Source organism: Saccopteryx leptura, chromosome 1 (assembly GCF_036850995.1).
Source record: "Saccopteryx leptura isolate mSacLep1 chromosome 1, mSacLep1_pri_phased_curated, whole genome shotgun sequence".
In the NCBI taxonomy this organism is placed as follows: domain Eukaryota; kingdom Metazoa; phylum Chordata; class Mammalia; order Chiroptera; family Emballonuridae; genus Saccopteryx; species Saccopteryx leptura.
In genome coordinates, this window is record NC_089503.1 from 245,446,670 (window position 1) to 245,464,920 (window position 18,251).

General features: G+C 47.6%; 1 protein-coding gene across 1 annotated transcript in view; it reads left to right on the forward strand.

Annotated features, from left to right (window-relative positions):
* Positions 1-5,081: 5,081 nt before the first annotated feature.
* TMPRSS9 (transmembrane serine protease 9) overlaps positions 5,082-18,251 on the forward strand; it is a 29,159-nt gene continuing 15,989 nt past the window's right edge. The window contains exons 1-8 of the mRNA XM_066343063.1: positions 5,082-5,223; positions 9,212-9,339; positions 10,549-10,616; positions 10,725-10,904; positions 11,670-11,707; positions 14,462-14,575; positions 14,776-14,947; positions 16,897-17,171. Coding sequence (XP_066199160.1) covers positions 5,082-5,223; positions 9,212-9,339; positions 10,549-10,616; positions 10,725-10,904; positions 11,670-11,707; positions 14,462-14,575; positions 14,776-14,947; positions 16,897-17,171 — 1,117 coding nt within the window. The remainder of the gene's footprint in view (positions 5,224-9,211; positions 9,340-10,548; positions 10,617-10,724; positions 10,905-11,669; positions 11,708-14,461; positions 14,576-14,775; positions 14,948-16,896; positions 17,172-18,251) is intronic.

The window sequence follows — 18,251 nt, forward strand, 5'->3', positions numbered from 1 at the left end:
TTTAGTTTTTTGAGGAACCACTGTTTTCCAGTCAGCTGCCTCATTTTATCATTCCTGCCAACAGTGCACAAGAGTTAGGTTTCTCCACATCCTCATCAATACTTGTTATTGTCTGTTTTTTGATAGTAGCTATCTTAATGGGTGTGAAATCTCTCTTTTTTTGACTCTTCCTTTGTGAGGAGTTTAGGGATGACAACAAGGTCAGAGGTCACATTTTCCATACTAGTCTCTGTGGTAGGCAGATTTCTAAGGCAGTTCCTAAGATTTCAGCCTACTGGGTTACATGAACTATATAATCTCTTTCCCATGAGTATGAAGAACCATTGAATAGAATGCCATGGTCACTTCCTTGATTAGATCACATTAGATGAGCAAGTTGACAGAGTGTAACTCCCACAATTATTTTATATTCTGTAAGACTCTATCCTAACTGAGTGGAGTTGGTTTTTCCTGGTGGCTTTGACAAAGTTGCTGCCATCTTCTCAGGAGGCCCCTAGGAGCTGAAAGCACATCTTAGTCCTACAATTGCAAGAAATCACATTTTGCCAACAATAAGGAGCTCGGAAGTGGACCTTTCCCAGTTGACCTTCTTTCTGGGTGAGGGTGCAGCCTAGGTGACACCTTCTTTGCAACTTTGTGAGATACTGAACAGGGGACCTAGCTAAAACATACTGGGATCCTGACCCATAGAATCCTTGAGATAAGCAATGTGCATGTTTTAAAGCTGCTATATTTATAATTTGTTACGAAGCAGTAGCTGACTGATACACTTTCCCTACATTGGACCTTCCTCCCTCTCCCCTGCCATGGGGCTTTTTACATTCTCTATTCTTACTGTATGAACATCTGTTCCTTCCACTGTGTACTTACTGAATTAAAAAAAAAAAATTTTATTCAGTGTGAGGAGAGGAGGCAGAGACAGACTCCTGCAGGCACCCTGACCGGGATCCACCCAGCAAGCCCACTAGGGAGCGATGTTCTGCCCATCTGGGGTGTTGCTTCATTGCTCAGCAATTGAGCTCTTCTTAGCACCTGAAGTAGAGGCCATTGAGCTATCCTCAGCACCTGAGGCCAACTCGCTCCTATCAAGCCATGCCTGCAGAAGGGGAGGAGAAGAGAGTGATGAGAGAGAGAGAGAGAGAGAGAGAGAGAAAGAGAGAGGGAGGGAGAGAGAGAGAGAGAAGCAAGAGGGGGAGGGGTGGAGAAGCAGATGGGCACTTCTCCTGTGTGCCCTGACTGGGAATTGAACCTAGGATATCCACATATTGGGTCTATGCTCTACCACTGAGCCAACCGGCCAGGGCCCTGAATTCTTATTTATTCTTCAGAATTCAGATAACTTATTCTTCTCTCAGGAAGCCTCCCATGACCCCCTATCTAGATCCGAGCTCATAGTCCCATGGATGCATCTCTATTTTTGAGCCTTTTTTGTTGTTGTAATTTTAATTTATTTAGATCTTTGCCATAAGGTTTAAGCTCTGTGAGCTCAGAGAATTACATCTGCCTCATTCAAGGTTGGGTACCCAGCACAGGGCAATCAGGTCATAAATATCAGACAGATGGAGAGCTGAATGAATGGTGCTTCTATATTCGATGCTAAATAGCAGTAGGGCCCCTTCTGTGCCCTAATGATGATGATGACAAGACAATTTAGAGAACACAGGAATCCTTAGAAAACCCACGGGGTGGGGGTAGCAGGGGCAGCTGAGCTTGAATGAACTTAGTGTGTGTGTTTGGGGTGGTGAGACATCAATGAGCTCACACACTAAATTTGAGTTTCTAGCCTTAATCACAGAAGTGAATCTTGGTGTCTTTGTCCCTAAAACATTTCATCAAGTGATTCTTAGAGATTCTTGGCTCCTCAGAAGGCAGTTCAGCTCAAGTGTGAGAATAAAGGGGCATGTGTTATGCAGCCTTGCTCCCTGCCAGCCCTGCACCCCGCCGCCCCCACACATCTCCCCTTTCTCATCAGCTCTGGATGTGACTGTGAGATGTGGTACAACCATTCCCAGCAGGGACACAGTTCTGTGATAGGATGGAACATTCTGGCTGGACCCCAGCATAGGGTTCCAGACTTAACAATAAACAGACTCAAATTAACCCTCAGGTAAATTTGACTTTCAGTTAAACAACAAATACGTTTTTTAGTATAAGTATGTCCCAAATATTGCCCAAGATATACTAGACTACTGATCAGGGATTGTATTGCTTAAGGTTCTCTAGAGAAATAGAACCAATAGAATGGAGAAAGAGAGAGAGAGATCTTAAGGAATTGGTTCACACAGTTGTGGAGCTGGCAAGCCCAGAATCTGCAGGGCAAACTGGAGACCCTGGAAAAGATATGTTGCAGCTAGACTCTGAAGGGAGTCTGGAGGCAGAATGTATTCATTCTTGGGGGAGCTCAGTCTTTTCTCTAAAGGTCTTCAACTAATTAGATGTGGTCCACACACAGTTCAAAAAGACTTTTGCATTACTCAACATCTACCAACTTCTATGTTAATTTCATTTAAAAATTACCATCACAGCAACATCTAGAATAATGTTTAACCAAACAACGAGGCACTGTAACCTAGAAAAGTGAACACACAGAATTAACCATCCTAACCCAGCCCTGGCCAGTTATCTCAGTTGGTTAGAGCATCATCCTGATACGGTTGCAGTTCCAACCCCCAGTTGGAGCACATACAGGAATTAACCAATGAAAGCATAAATCAGTGGAGCAACAAATCCATTTTCATCTCACTCTCTCTTTCCCTTCCTCTCTGTCTCTAAAATCAATTAAAATAAAAAAGAGGAAGAATAATTAGCCCTGGCTAGTTGGCTCAGCAGTAGAGCATTGGCCTGGTGTGTGGAAGTCCCAGGTTCAATTCCCAGTCAGGGCACACACGAGAAGCGACTATCCCTCTCTCCCTTCTTTTTCTTTCTCTCTCTCCTTCCCACAGCCATGGCTCATTCGAGCAAGTTGGCCCCAGGTGCTGAGGATGCCATGGCCTTGCCTAAGTTACTAAAATAGCTCAGTTGCCAAACAATGAAGCAACGGCCCCAGATGGGCAGAGCATCACCCCATAGGGGCTTGCCGGATGGATCCTGGTTAGGGCACATGCGGGAGTTGGCCTCTTTGCCTCTCACTTAATAAAAAAAAAAGAATAAAAAAGGATAATAAGCCTGACCAGGTGTGACCCAGTGGATAGAGCATTGGACTGGGATGCAGAGGACCCAGGTTCAAGACCCTGAGGTTGCCAGCTTGAGCGCAGGCTCGTCTGGCTTGAGCAAAAAAACTCACCAGCTTGGACACAGTCACTGACTCGAGTAAGGGGTTACTCGGTTTGCTGAAGGCCCGCGGTCAAGGCACATATGAGAGAGCGATCGATGAACAACTAAGGTGTCACAACGAAAAACTGGTGATTGATGCTTCTCATCTCTCTCTGTTCCTGTCTGTTCCTGTTCTCTCTCTGACTCTCTCTCTGTTCCTGTAAAAAAAAAAAAAAAGGATAATAAGAAGAATCACCTGACTGGTGGTGTGGCTCAGTGGATAGGAGCATCAACCTGAGACACTGAGATCCCAAGTTTAAAATCCCAAGATCACCGGCTTGGTGCAGGCTCACCAGCTTGAGCATGTAGTCGCTGGCTAGAGTGTAGGATCATCAACATGATTGCATGGTTGCTGGCCTGAGCCCAAAGGTTACTTGCTTGAAGCCAAAGGTTGCTTGCTTGAGCCCAAGGTCACTGGCTTGAGCAAGGTCAAGGTACTTATGAGAGACAATCAATGAACAACTAAGTGTCACGACTGCGAATTGATGCTTTTCCTCTCTCTCCTTTCCTGTCTATCTGTCTCTCTCTTACATACACACAAACACAAAATAAAAATAAAAAAGAATCAACCATCCCAGAGACATACTTATGCTATAGAAGTATGTGTTGTTTATCTGAAATTCAAATTTAATGGAGTATTCTATATTTTATCTAACACCCAGGCCTGACGTTCATCCCTAGTGACCTTCAAAGTGACCCCACAATCTTCAGGGAGGCCCCCAGTCAAATGGCATCTCCATGGAGCCCTATCAAGGAAAATAAGATGGGAGTGTCGAGTGTCACCCAGCTTTCTTCTCTGTGGTTTTCTGATGGGGAAAAATGTGTCAGTGTCCAGGAACGAATCCTTTCTACCCACATGGTGCAGACACCTCTCTAGGAGCTGAGGCGAAGGGGAGGCGATGAGAGCCACCCCTGCACAAAGCTCGTGGATGATTCAGCCCCTCTGGAGAGAAAGGTTCCTCTGGGGGCTGAGCAAACAGTGGGTTTGGAGTAAAGGTCTGCTCAGGTCTTGGGAACCTAAGAGAATTATCCAGTGGGGGGGGGGGTAGGTGAGTTACACATTCAAGGCTTTGTCTTAGGGCTCTTCTTGTCATAAGTGGCAAAAACCAACTCCCTGTGTGATAAAGAGAGTTTGTTGGCTCTTGACGAACGTTTCAGAGGCAAAAGTGACAGGGCTCAGCCTGTCACCACCTCTCAGCTCTGTTTTCTGGGAATTGAGACCCTGGAGCCTCCAGAAAGATCATAAGCCTCTATTTTGAGACTTCTGACCTCCAAAACTGCAAGATAATAAACCTGTGTTCCTTTAAGCCTCTAGGTTTGTGGTGATGTATTTCAGAAATTCGTACATATTCTTTCCAGCAGTGGACTCCAGTGACCTGTGGGGCTGCATGTGCAGCCCAGCCAACACTTTGAATCCATTTTTAGGACTTTTTTTTTTTTAAAGATCTTATTTATTGATTTTAGAGACAGGAGAGAAAGAGAGAGAAAGGGGGAGGGGAGAAGCAGTTGCTTCTCGTCTGTGCCCTGACCAGGCAAGCCCATGGTTTTGAACCAGCAACCTCAGCATTCCAGATTGATACTTTATCCACTGTACCATCACAAGTCAGTCTAGGATGTTTTAAAGTAGAGTCTGCTGGTTCCTGGGGCACTGTTCATGGCTGTCATACCTGTACAACATGGCTTAGGGGAAGAGAAACACCCTTTGACAATGACATTTTTCTGCCCTTTTTTCGCTGGCATCCAGGTGGCTGTCTGGGGGTCTGGGAGCCATGGAGCCCACCGTTGGTGAATTACAACCAGTACCCAGGGCAACAAAAGAAGACCGTGCTCCGGACTCTGCGTGCTGCCGAGCGGCCCTTTCCGCTGCAGTGGCCACCAGCATCGTCATCCTTACCCTGGCAGTCCTTGTGGGTAAGTGGCTGATGGCTTACACAAGTTTATACACTAAGCAACTTGCACAGTGAAGCGATGCTCAGATGTGGCTCAGTGGTGTCCGCGTGATGATCTCAGAGACACAGGGCTGACTGTGTAATGTGGAATTAAACGCGGCCCTTCAGACACCCAAGTGATGAGACGAGCAGGCGAGGTGCGCAGGCACATACTCGGGGGCAACTGGGCACACAAACAAGCAAGTGAATACCTGCATATTTTGGTTTCCCACAGCCGGGTTCTCCAAGGAAGTTTTCATAGCCACGTGAAATGGAGACAAACGGGGACAGAAAAATGAACTTTTAAAAAGTCTAAAGAGCTCTAGCCGGATAGCTCGGTTGGTTAGCATAGTCCTGAAGCACAGAGGTTGCCAGTTCAGTTCCTGGTCAGGGCACATACAGGAACCGATGTTCCTGTCTCTTTCCTGCTCTCTCCCTACTCCTCTCTAAAATCAATAAAATAAACATTAAAAAAACAAAATAAAGTAAAAATATGGGAAATTTAAAAAGTATAAAAAAATGAAGAATCATCTATATTTCCACCACGCAATGGCTCCCATTTCATATTTATTTCCAGTAGACATTCATAGAATTTAAGATAAAACATGCAAAGTGATGACCCATCTATAAAGTGTGGGCTGTAGTTATAAAAAAAACAAAGAAAGTTCTTTTTATATCTCAATTGAATGATCTATAGCTCTCTACAAAGTGTGCCATGTTCCAGTGTTGTCCTCATTCATGCTGTCCATGATGGTGGCCCTGAGCCCTAGTGGCCATTTAGAGTTAAATCTATTAAAATGAAATAACATTTAAAATTAAATCCCTCAGTCCCCAGCAGCCACATTCCACAGGTGGCTCATGGCTACTGCACTGGGCAGTGCAAATCTAGAACGTTCAGTCATCTCGGGGTTCCTGCAGCTCTGGAACGGGCTTATTCTGAGATAAGGTTCTGATGGTTTCATTTGGGAATGTGAAAGTCACCTCACTTTCATGAGATGATGATAGTAAGCGGTATTTTGTAGGAAAATGCTCAAAGATCTCACATGGCAAAATAATAAGTTGGCAACCCTTTGTGGATCCCCCAAAGTTAAAATATATATATTTGCAGAACATCAGGAATATCTCATAGCTAGGCACAGCTCACCAAGACCTCTACTGGCCCTTGGCATCAAGTGCAGGAATTGAATTCATGTGTGTGTGTGTGTGCGTGTGTGTATGTGTGTGCGCGCGCGCGTGTACGCACATGCACAAGGGTGTATATGCATGTAAGAGTATGCATGCATGTGTGGGTATCCTTGTACAGGGAGAGGTGGGAGCAGGTTTTCACACCTTTTTTCTAGAAGCACCGATACATTTTGTGAACAAGAGATAACCATCATCCCCAGCATGACCCCTGAAACTAAGGAAAGCTTTAAAAAGCACTGAAAACTTTAAAAAAAATTTTAAATGTTTTAAAGTAAAAATGAAAATCTATTTCTTTTCCCTTTAAGACAGCCCACAGTTTCTGGTGGAAGCATTAGTTAGTCTTGGGGGGAGCTAGGGGAAGGTGCTGGGATTTCTCTGCTGTTTCTCCAGCTCCTTAAGAGTCTGTGACTCCAGGGGAAAAGAGGAAGGCTCAGTTGGGTGTTGAACACAAGCAATTTTGTCTTCACAACAGGGCACTCATTTTTCTTTTTCTTTTTAAGTTTATTTTTCTTAATGCACACTGCATACAGGGAGAGAGAGAAAGAGAGATAGACAGGAAGGAAAAGATATGAGAAGCATCAACTCATAGTTGCGGCACTTCAATTATTCATTGATTGCTTCTTTGACTGGGGGGCTCCAGCCAAGCCAGTGACCCGTTGCTTCAAGCCAGTGACCATTGGGCTCAAGCCAGCGACCATGAGGTCATATCTATGATCCCATGCTCAGGCTGGCAACCCCCGCTCAAGCTGTTGAGCCTGTGCTCAAACCGGCAAGCTCAGGGTTTCAAACCTGGGGCCTCAGCTTCCCAGGTCGATGCTCATCCACTCTGTCATCACCAGTCAGGCTATTTTTAATCTCCTGAATGAGAAGACAAACCTAAAAACAAAATTTTTAGAATATTTATTGAAAAAATAAAATCTGCGTGACCAGGCGGTGGTGCAGTGGATAGAGCATCGGACTGGGATGCAGAGGACCCAGGTTTGAGACCCCGAGGTCGCCAGCTTGAGCACGGGCTTATCTGGTTTGAGCAAAAGCCCACCAGCTTGAACCCAAGGTCGCTGGCTCCAGCAAGGCGTTACTCGGTCTGCTGAAGGCCCGCGGTCAAGGCACATATGAGAAAGCAATCAATGAACAACTAAGGTGTCACAACGCGCAATGAAAAAACTAATGATTGATGCTTCTCATCTCTCTCTATTCCTGTCTGTCTGTCCCTGTCTATCCTTCTCTCTGACTCACTCTCTGTCTCTGTAAAAAAAAAATAAAATAAAAAATAAAATCTAAATGTCTATCTGGGTGAATATTCATTCAGAATAAATAGAATGGGGACTTGGCTTTTACAGTTTATGTGGCTGCTACTATCATTTTAAAAAAAACTTTTGGGCCCTGGCCTTTTGGCTCAGTGGTAGAGCGTCGGCCTGTCGTGCAGGAGTCCTGGGTTCGATTACTGGCCAGGGCACACAGGAGAAGCGCCCATCTGCTTGTCTACCCCTCCCCCTCTCCTTCCTCTCTGTCTCTCTCTTCCCCTCCCGCAGCCAAGGCTCCATTGGAGCAAAGTTGGCCCTGGCGCTGAGGATGGCTCTGTGGCCTCTGCCTCAGGCGCTAGAATGGCTCTGGTTGCAACAGAGCAACTCCCCAGATAGGCAGAGCATCGCCCCCTGGTGGGCGTGCTGGGTGGATCCCAGTTGGGCACATGCAGGAGTCTATCTTACTGCCTCCCCTTTTCCAACTTCAGAAAAATACAAAAAAAGAAAAAATAAATAAAAATAAAAAAAACTTTTGGGCCCTGGCCAATTGGCTCAGTGGTAGAGCACTGGCCTGGCGTGTGGAAGTCCCGGGTTTGATTCCCAGCCGGGACACACAGGAGAAGCAACCATCTACTTCTCCACCTTTCCCCCTCTCCTTTCTCTCTATCTCTCTCTTTCCCTCCTGCAGCCAAGGCTCCATTGGAGCAAAGTTGGCCCAGGCGCTGAGGATGACTCCATGGCCTCCACTTCAGGTGCTAGAATGGCTCTAGTTGCAACGGAGCAACACCCCAGATGGGCAGAGCATCGTCCCCTGGTGGGCATGCCAGGTGGATCCCAGTCAGGCACATGCAGGAGTCTGTCTCTCTGCCTTCCCGCTTCTCACTTCAGAAAAATACAACAAAAAACCCCACACTTTTGCAATTATAATTATTTTTTCTAGTGTGTCTTTTGACAGTTCCAACATGTTTTCGACAGTTAGAAACATGTTTTCATGGTTTATGTAGTTGCTATTGTATTCTTTATTAAAAATTTTTATAAGTTATTCCTTGCTAGTTTGTACTTTGACAAAGTTTTTCTGACAGTTGGAAACCCATGTTTTTTCAGAGGGTGGCATCCTGGGGCGGTGGTCTGAGAGTCCTGATGCCCATGGCTGTGGTCATGCCCTTGCAGTATTTGATGTCCCCTTCCCAGGGAGCAGATGGGATTATTCTCCAAAAGTGGAGGGAAAGTATCCTGAGGTCATTTCAGCCACTTTTTGCTGAAGTTGACCTCAGGCCCAGGCCAGGCATGGCCACTGAGACAAGGATGACTCAGAATTAGTCCTGCCCTCAAGCAAAACCTGGGGACCACCGGGGCCTTCAGTTGGGTGACATGTGAGAGTTGAAAGGGAGGCACTGTTAATAATCAATCAGGACAACCCCTGGGCAGTCAGCCCATTCATCTATTTATCGGGTGACCTGACCCCTAGGTGGTGGAGGCCTTCGAGGCCCCTAGCTGAGCCCCACAGTGGGCTCTCTCACAGAGCCCTGGTCTCGCCCGCAGCCTCCCTCTCTACACAGGGTGTTGATGTGGAGCACACAGCCATGCTGCAAGGAATCCGGTATGCTCGCAGCCTGCAGCAGGAGGCCTCAGACTACTACCGCACTCTGACACCCACCCTGGAAATGCTGGTGAGGAGCACCTGACAGCAAGGGGGCAAGGTGGGTGGCCAGGAGCTGCCACCAGGGGGTGCTCGCATGCCCAGCAAGCTGAGCAGGGGAGGCCCAGGCAGGCGGGAGGGAAGGCAGGGCACATGGGCAAAATAAGACAAGGCCTGTGTGGCCAAGACCGGTGCATTGTTGAATAGAGGAGAGAGTGATGTCCACTGGGAACTGACTCCCCTGGGGCTTGTAGGCCATGTTTAAAGCTTATAAATTGTCTTCCAGTGGAAAAATGAGAACCCTCACACATGGCTGGTGGGAATGTGAAATGGGGCAGCCGCTGTGGAAAAGTCTGGTTATTCGTCAAAAAGTTTAAAAAAAAGTGAAAGCAACCCAGATGTCCATCAGCTGATGAATGGATACACAAATGTGGTCCCTGCACACACTGGAATATTACTCAGCCATAAAAAGGAGAGAGCCATTGACACTCACTATAGCGTGGATGGAACTTGAACACCTGATGCTCACTCAATAAATCAAGTATCTATTTTAATATTTAAGCATGAATTAATTAAAATGAACTAAAATGTAAAAATCAGTTCCTCAGTGGCACCATTCACATTTCAAATGCTCGGTAGCCATGTGTGGATAGTGCTGCCATACAGGGCAGGGAAGATATAGAACATTGTGGAACTTTGTGGAATGTTCTGTAGCAGAGCCCAAATATAGATGTAGGCAAGAGGGTATGGACTGTGGAGTCCATCATCCCAAACTAAGCCCTGTCCACATCAGTAGTTACTCCCCTTTACCCATCACCACTTCCAGCCTGCAACCATCACCCCACTTTCTGTGGATTTGCCTGTTTGGGACATTTCACATAAATGGAATCACATGTGGCTTTTGTGTCTGGCTTCTCGCACCGAGTGTGTCATGTTAACAAGGTCTGTCCACATTGTAGTGAGTGTCAGTGCTTCACTCCTTTTCATGGCTCAGTAATATTCCTGTGTATAGATGGACCCCATTTTATCCATCCATCACTGGAGCAATATTTTTATACACATAACTTTGAAATGTCCTTCCCTGTCATTGCTTGGCTCTGTGAAGTTGCTGCATCCATTGGGTCTCAGAGGAGGTGCTTTTCCATCCCCCTTCTCCAGCTCTTCCACACATGACAGGCCTTCTCAGGGATGGGTGCCCGGGCTGTGGTCTCAACATATGCCACTGTTGTTTCCATTATAGTTTGTAAGCAGCTTTAGGAAGACAGAGTTGGAGGCCAGCTGTGTGGACTGCAAGGTGCTAAGTTACAGGTGAGCCAGGGCCTAATTGGGAATAAAGGAAATGTGGTGGACAACTGAGATGCTGGAAGACTCCAGGGAGAGGAGTCCTTCCTCCATGGGTCTCTCTCCTTCCTTCAGGGACGGGAATTCCAGTGTCCTCGTGCATTTCCGGCTGCACTTTCTTCTACTAGCCCTGCAGTCACTGGATCTGGGCCTGGAGCAGGAGCTGTTGCAGCAGGGACTCCACGTGGCGCTGCAGGACCATGGCATCCCCCTGGCTGCCTACGGCACCATTGTGTCTGCTGAGCTCACAGGCAAGTAGACAGTGGAGAACTAAGACTTTGAGAGGTGAGAGGGATGTGCGTGTGAGGAGAGCATTAAACTTTAGGTTTTCAATAATTGCCCCCCCATGATAAGAAAACACATGCACATTGCTTCATCCTCAATGGTAGGAACCAGGTGTCAGCAACCTGTAAATGGCCAGTGTAAATATTTTCATCTTTATAGCCCATTGGATCTTGTCAAGACCACTAAAGTCTGCTATAGCACAAAAGCATCCCCACACAAATGTCTAAGCAAATGGACATAGCTGTGTTTTGATAAAATTTTATTTATAAAACCAAGTGGTGGGCTGCAGTTTGTTGACCCATGATATAGAAATAAGATAAATGCTAAATTCTAAAATCTGAAAATGCATCGGACTATTGCCAGGTTAAAGATTGATCACCTTGCCCTTGCCTTATAGGATATGTATAGTCCCCCCAATGAACCCCAACACACCAGCTGGGTCTTCGTGGCCTCGACACCACCACTAATAGAAGTTTCCATGGTGGTGAAAACGTTACATGATTCCTCTGTTTGCTATGGTAGCCACCATTCCCATGTAGCTATTGAACACTTGTGCAGCTAATGAGACTGAGGAACACAGTGTTCCATTTGGTTTCATCTTAATTGATTTAAGTTACACTTTAAGTGACTCCTGCAGTGGACAGTGCTGCTCTCTGCTTTGCAATGTGATGTTTTCAAAGAATATCACCACTCACTGAGTGAGCTTAGATCTGTTCTCTATTACACTACAGGAAGCCAGAAGGGGCCATTGACAGAAAGAGACTTGAAATCAGGTATGTTTTTCTCTTTTCCATGAGTTCCTGCCCTCTGCCAGGTTTCCTCTGATTGTGGTTACTGCAAGAGTGACCACTAAGACTTAGTTTAAGTGCACAAAGGGAACACTTGAATACGGTAAACACTAGTTCTGTGTACCAGCCTCTTCTAGGGGACAGATTCATAGTCCTGTGTGTGCACAGCATTTACAGATGAAGCACTTTGTTATAAAAAATAGTTATGGGGCCCTGGCCGGTTGGCTCAGTGGTAGAGCGTCGGCCTGGCATGCAGAAGTCCCGGGTTCGATTCCCGGCCAGGGCACACAGGAGAAGCGCCCATCTGCTTCTCCACCCCTCCCCCTCTCCTTCCTCTCGGTCTCTCTCTTCCCCTCCCGCAGCCAAGGCTCCACTGGAGCAAAGATGGCCCGGGCGCTGGGGATGGCTCCTCGGCCTCTGCCCCAGGCGCTAGAGTGGCTCTGGTCGCAACAGAGCTACGCCCCGGAGGGGCAGAGCGTCGCCCCCTGGTGGGCGTGCCAGGTGGATCCCAGTCGGGCGCATGCGGGAGTCTGTCTGACTGTCTCTCCCTGTTTCCAGCTTCAGAAAAATACAGAAAGAAAAAAAAAATAGTTATGGGGATGTAAACATAGGGCATATAGTCAGTAATACTGAAATAACTATGTGTGGTGTCAGGTAAGTACTAGACTTGCTGGGGGATCACTTTGTAAGGTATTAAATGTCTAATCACTACCTGAAGCTAATATAATATATCCACCATGATTGAAAAATAACTTTAAAATTTTTAAAAATAATGATGAGTCACTTTGGATTATATGTGGTCAAGCGAAATTGTTACTGGGGTTTTGGGTTGTTTTGAAAAGTTGTGGAAACCTGCTGTTAAACAAACAAACAAACAGTTTGGGGGAAAAAGAAAAAGGAGTAAGTGCCACCTGGAATCTCATCACCTTTAAAATTTTAGTAACTGGCCTGACCTGTGGTGGTGCAGTGGGATAAAGCCTCGACCTGGAACACTGAGGTCGCTGGTTCAAAACCCTGGACTTGCCTGGTCAAGGCACATGTGGGAGTTGATACTTCCTGCTCCTCCCGCCTTCTCTCTCTCTCTCTCTCTCTCTCTCTCTCTCTCTCCCCTCTTTAAAATGAGTAAATAAAAAAAGTTTAAAAAAAAATTTTAGTAACTATTTTTTTCCAGACAGCTTAAGACACACATATAGATACATTTATTTAGCTTCATATCAATTGTCCTTAACTAGAGTTGACTCTGCCCCCAGGGGACACTGGGTGATGTCTGGGGACATCTGCAATTGTCACAATTTAGGGTGCTCCTGGCATCATGTGAGGGGGGACAAGGGATGCTGCTCAACCCCTCACGGTGCCCAGGACAGACCCCCACAGAGAGTGACCTGGCCCTGATGTGAACCGTACACTTAAAATGGATAAAATGGCAAATTTTATATTGTGTATTTAATCACAATTTAATTTTTTTTTTTTTTTATTGAGAGGTGGGGAGGCAGAGACAGACTGCCACAGGTAACCCAACTGAGATCCACTGGGCAAGCTTTGGTGATGCTATGCCCGTCTGGGCCACTGCTCTGTTGCTTGGCAACCGAGCTATTTTAGTGCCTGAGGCAAGGCCATGGAGCAGATGGTTGCTTCTCCTGTGTACTCTGACCAGGGGTTGACCCTAAACTTCCATGCACTGGGCGGACACTCTACCACTGGGCAAATCAGCCGGGGCCACAATTTAAAATTTTTAATTTCTATTTCTTACTTTTTTTTTTTTTTTGACAGAGACAGAGAGAGAGTCAGAGAGAGGGACAGCTAGGGACAGACAGACAGGAAGGGAGAGAGATGAGAAGCATCAGTTCTTCATTGTGGCACCTTAGTTGTTCATTGATTGCTTTCTCATATGTGCCTTGACCAGGCGTCTAGAACAGAGTGAGACACCCCTTGCTCAAGCCAGTGACCTTGGGCTCAAGCTAGCGACCCCGTGCTCAAGCTGGTGAGCCCGTGCTCAAACCAGATGAGCCCGCACTCAAGCCAGTGTCCTCAGAGTTTCGAACATGGCCCCTCTGTACCCCAGTCTGATGCTCTATCCAATGTGCCACCACCTGGTCAGGCTATTTCTTACTTTTTTTAAACATGGGTCCTAGAAATGTAGAATTACACACATGCGCATATACGTTTCTGTTGTCCAGCCCTGGCCTCACTGCTGACATTCTTGTGTTGTTTCTATGCTAATTTTGAGAAAATCATTTCAGAAATGAGCAAGTGAACAGGAGATGTTCTCCACAGTGGAGGTTCTTTTTTTTTTTTATTTTTTTTTTATTTGTATTTTTCTGAAGCTGGAGACGGGGAGAGACAGTCAGACAGACTCCCACATGCGCCCGACCGGGATCCACCCAGCACGCCCACCAGGGGCGTTGCTCTGCGCGACCAGAGCCACTCTAGCGCCTGGGGTAGAGGCCAAGGAGCCATCCCCAGCGCACGGGCCATCTTTGCTCCAATGGAGCCTCGGCTGCAGGAGGGGAAGAGAGAGACAGAGAGGAAGGAGGGGGTGGGGGTGGAGAAGCAAATGGGCGCTTCTCCTGTGTGCCCTGGCCGGAAATCGAACTCGGGTCCCCCGCATGCCAGGCCGACGCTCTACCGCTGAGCCAACCGGCCAGGGCCCACAGTGGAGGTTCTGAGTAGAAAGTGGAATCTCACTACAGCCAAGAAAGGCAGAGTGAGGTCAGGAACTTGATTCTTTTCTGCCCTCAGGTCACTGCCCAGGGAATGCCTTCTCCTGTGGGAACAGCCAGTGCGTGACCAAAGTGAACCCAGAGTGTGATGACAAAGTGGACTGCTCCGATGGATCCGATGAGGCCCACTGTGGTCAGTCTGCCTGTCTGGCCTGGTCTTGGGCCATGTCCCCTTCCCAGGGTCAGCTGCTGGCTGTGCTCTCTGGCCCACTTGACACAAAGCGTGTCCTTAAGCATGAGGGCCGTAGGGATGAAAGACTCAGAGACAGATGTTCCCGGAGCATGGCCACAGTCCTGCCCCCTTGGGGTCCTGGTTGGTGATCTGTCTTGCAGACTGCGGTTTGCAGCCGGGCTGGAGGACAGCTGGCAGGATTGTGGGCGGCGTGGAAGCATCCCCGGGGGAGTTCCCTTGGCAAGTCAGCCTCCGAGAAAACAATGAGCACTTCTGTGGGGCCGCTGTCATTGGGGCCAGGTGGCTGGTGTCCGCTGCCCACTGCTTCAATGAGTGAGTCCCATGTCTCTGCGGCTCGGACCCCAACCCCATCCCTGCATCCCACCTTTCCTTCTACCTGGAGTGGCGACTTCTCCTGGGGGTCCTTAGCGCCCTGGGAACTTGTTTTCTCTTTCTCTCTTTTCTTTTTAGGTTGACTCTGAATGAATTTTTTGTTTTTTAAAATATTTTTTAAATTATGGTAAAATATACATAACATAAATTTACCTTTTTTTTTTTTTTTTTTTTTTTACAGGGACAGAGAGAGAGTCAGAGAGAGAGGGATAGATAGGGACAGACAGACAGGAATGGAGAGAGATGAGGAGCATCAATCATCAGTTTTTCGTTGCAACACCTTAGTTGTTCATTGATTGCTTTCTCATATGTGCCTTGACCACGGGCCTTCAGCAGACCAAGTAACCCCTTGCTGAAGCCAGCGACCTTGGGTCCAAGCTGGTGAGCCTTTTGCTCAAGCCAGATGAGCCCGCGCTGAAGCTGGCAACCTCGGGGTCTCGAACCTGGGTCCTTCCTCATCCCAGTCCAACGCTCTATCCACTGCGCCACCACCTGGTCAGGCAAATTTACCATTTTAACCATTACAATTTGGTGGCCTTAAGCACATTGACGCTGTCATGCAACCGTCCCCCTGTCCATTTCCAGAACTTTCCATCTTCCCAAACTGAAGCTGTCTCTCTTGAACACTAACTCCCCATTCCCCTCCCTCGGTCCCTGCCGCCCACTTTCTGTTTCTATGGATCTGAGTGCTCTAAGGACCTCTCATGAGTGGAATCACAAAATATTTGTCCTTTTGTATCTTATTTCATTAAGCATAATGTCCTCCAGGTTCATCTACATTGTAGAAGTGATCAGAATATCCTTCCAAGTTCTCTCCTTTTTTATTGATTTTATTGGGGTGACACTGGTTAACAAAATTATATAGGTTTTAGTTGAACAATTCCACAACACATCTCTGTACACTGTATTGTGTCCACAAATCAAGTCTCGGTCCATCATCACCATCTACCCCCCCAAACCCTCCTCTACCTCCCCCACCCCCCACTCTTCCCAGCAATCACCACACTGTTGTCTGTGTCCATGAGTTTTTTTCCTTTTTCTTTCTTTTTGCTCAGTCCCTCCACCCTGTGCTCCTGCCCAGCCCCCAAGCTGTTAGCCAGTCAAAGAAAGACAAATACCATAGGATTTTACTCACATGTGGAATCTAATGAACAAAATGAACTAACAAGCAAAACAGAGACTGACTTATAAAGAGAATGTCTTTTTTTTGTGTATTTTTCTGAAGCTGGAAACGGGGAGAGACAGTCAGACAGACTCCCACATGCGCCCGACCGGGATCCACCCGGCACGCCCACCAGGGGACGATGCTCTGCCCATCCTGGGCGTCGCTCTGTCGCACCAGAGCCACTCCAGTGCCTGGGGCAGAGGCCAAGGAGCCATCCCCAGCGCCCGGGCCATCTTTGCTCCAATGGAGCCTCGGCTGCAGGAGGGGAAGAGAGAGACAGAGAGGAAGGAGGGGGGAGGGGTGGAGAAGCAGATGGGCGCTTCTCCTGTGTGCCCTGGCCGGGAATCGAACCCGGGACTTCTGCATGCCAAGCCGACACTCTACCACTGAGCCAACCGGCCAGGGCAAGAGAATGTCCTTTTTAAAGGCTGAATAATATTCCACTGTATGTAATCATATATCCTTTTTGTGCCCCTTAACATTTCTTACCCTAACTCAGCCCTGGCAGATTCTGTCTTTGTTTAAAATGTTGCTAATTCCCACACCATAGATTTTTTTCATTTATTATGATTTCTGACAATATTGCTTGAAAATATCAGTCTTAATGATTGAGTTTTGGGGCACCCGTTAACATTTGCCCCCAGAGATGGCCTTGGTCACCTAACCATGTCCCCTCAGCCCCATCCTTAGGGGTCTTCTGAGCTGCCATTTGTTTTCCCTGCAGGTTCCAAGACCCCACCGAGTGGGTGGTCTACGCAGGCACGACCCAGCTCAGTGGTTCGGAGGCCAGCACAGTGCGGGCCCGCGTGGCCCAGATTATCACACACCCCTCCTATAACCCCGACACGGCTGACTTCGATGTGGCGGTGCTCCAGCTGGGCAGCCCTCTGCCCTTCAGCAGGCACGTCCAGCCCGTGTGCCTGCCTGCCGCCACACACGTCTTCCCACCCAGGAAGAAGTGTCTAATCTCGGGCTGGGGCTACCTCAAGGAGGATTTCCGTAAGCACCCCTCCCCACGGACCACCAAGAGGAAAGTTAGCCACACAGTCCTCCTTCTAATTCGTGATTCCCTATTTGGGAATTCTCCCACTCAATAATATTAATTTGGAACTCCAAGTGGATGGCTGCAAATGGGAATTTTGTGCTCATTTGCAGATATGCACAGAGTGATGAAAATTTTGAGTTAAGGACAGCATGTTCTCATTTAAGGCAGAACAAGGTGATGCCCTGCCGTGTTTCAGCTCAGACTCTAAACTGGAGTCCATTTCATGGTATAGTTATGGCCTTTGTGTGTGTGTGTGTGTGTGTGTGTGTGTGTACTTTTTTTTTTTTTTTTCTGAAGCTGGAAACAGGGAGAGACAGTCAGACAGACTCCCACATGCGCCCGACCGGGATCCACCCGGCACGCCCACCATGGGGCGATGCTCTGCCCACCAGGGGGCGATGCTCTGCCCATCCTGGGCGTCGCCATGTTGCGACCAGAGCCACTCTAGCGCCTGAGGCAGAGGCCACAGAACCATCCCCAGCGCCCGGGCTATCTTTGCTCCAATGGAGCCTTGGCTGCGGGAGGGGAAGAGAGAGACAGAGAGGAAAGCGCGGCGGAGGGGTGGAGAAGCAAATGGGCGCTTCTCCTGTGTGCCCTGGCCGGGAATCGAACCTGGGTCCTCCGCACACTAGGCCGACGCTCTACCGCTGAGCCAACCGGCCAGGGCCGTGTGTGTGTGTACTTTTTGTGGTTGATTTTGCTGTCCCCCAAGCACAGAGCTGAAATGCTAGCTAATGTTCAGAGTGCAGGAAGGCTGGCACGTGCCCTAGGGAGAAAATAACATGTTAGATCAACTTCATTCAGGCATGACTTACAGCACTGCTGGCCTTGAGTTCAATGTTAACGAATCCGTGCAGTGTTCTGACTAGGAGACAAAGGCGATGGATATTTATAAGCAAGGGGAGAGGAACAGTTACAGCCATCGAAGAAAAGCATTGCTATTGGTACAGATAACATGACATAGTGATGTTCATTTTAAAAAATGTTTTTATTACCAGTTCTAAACTTTTTATTTATTCATTGATTTTAGAGAG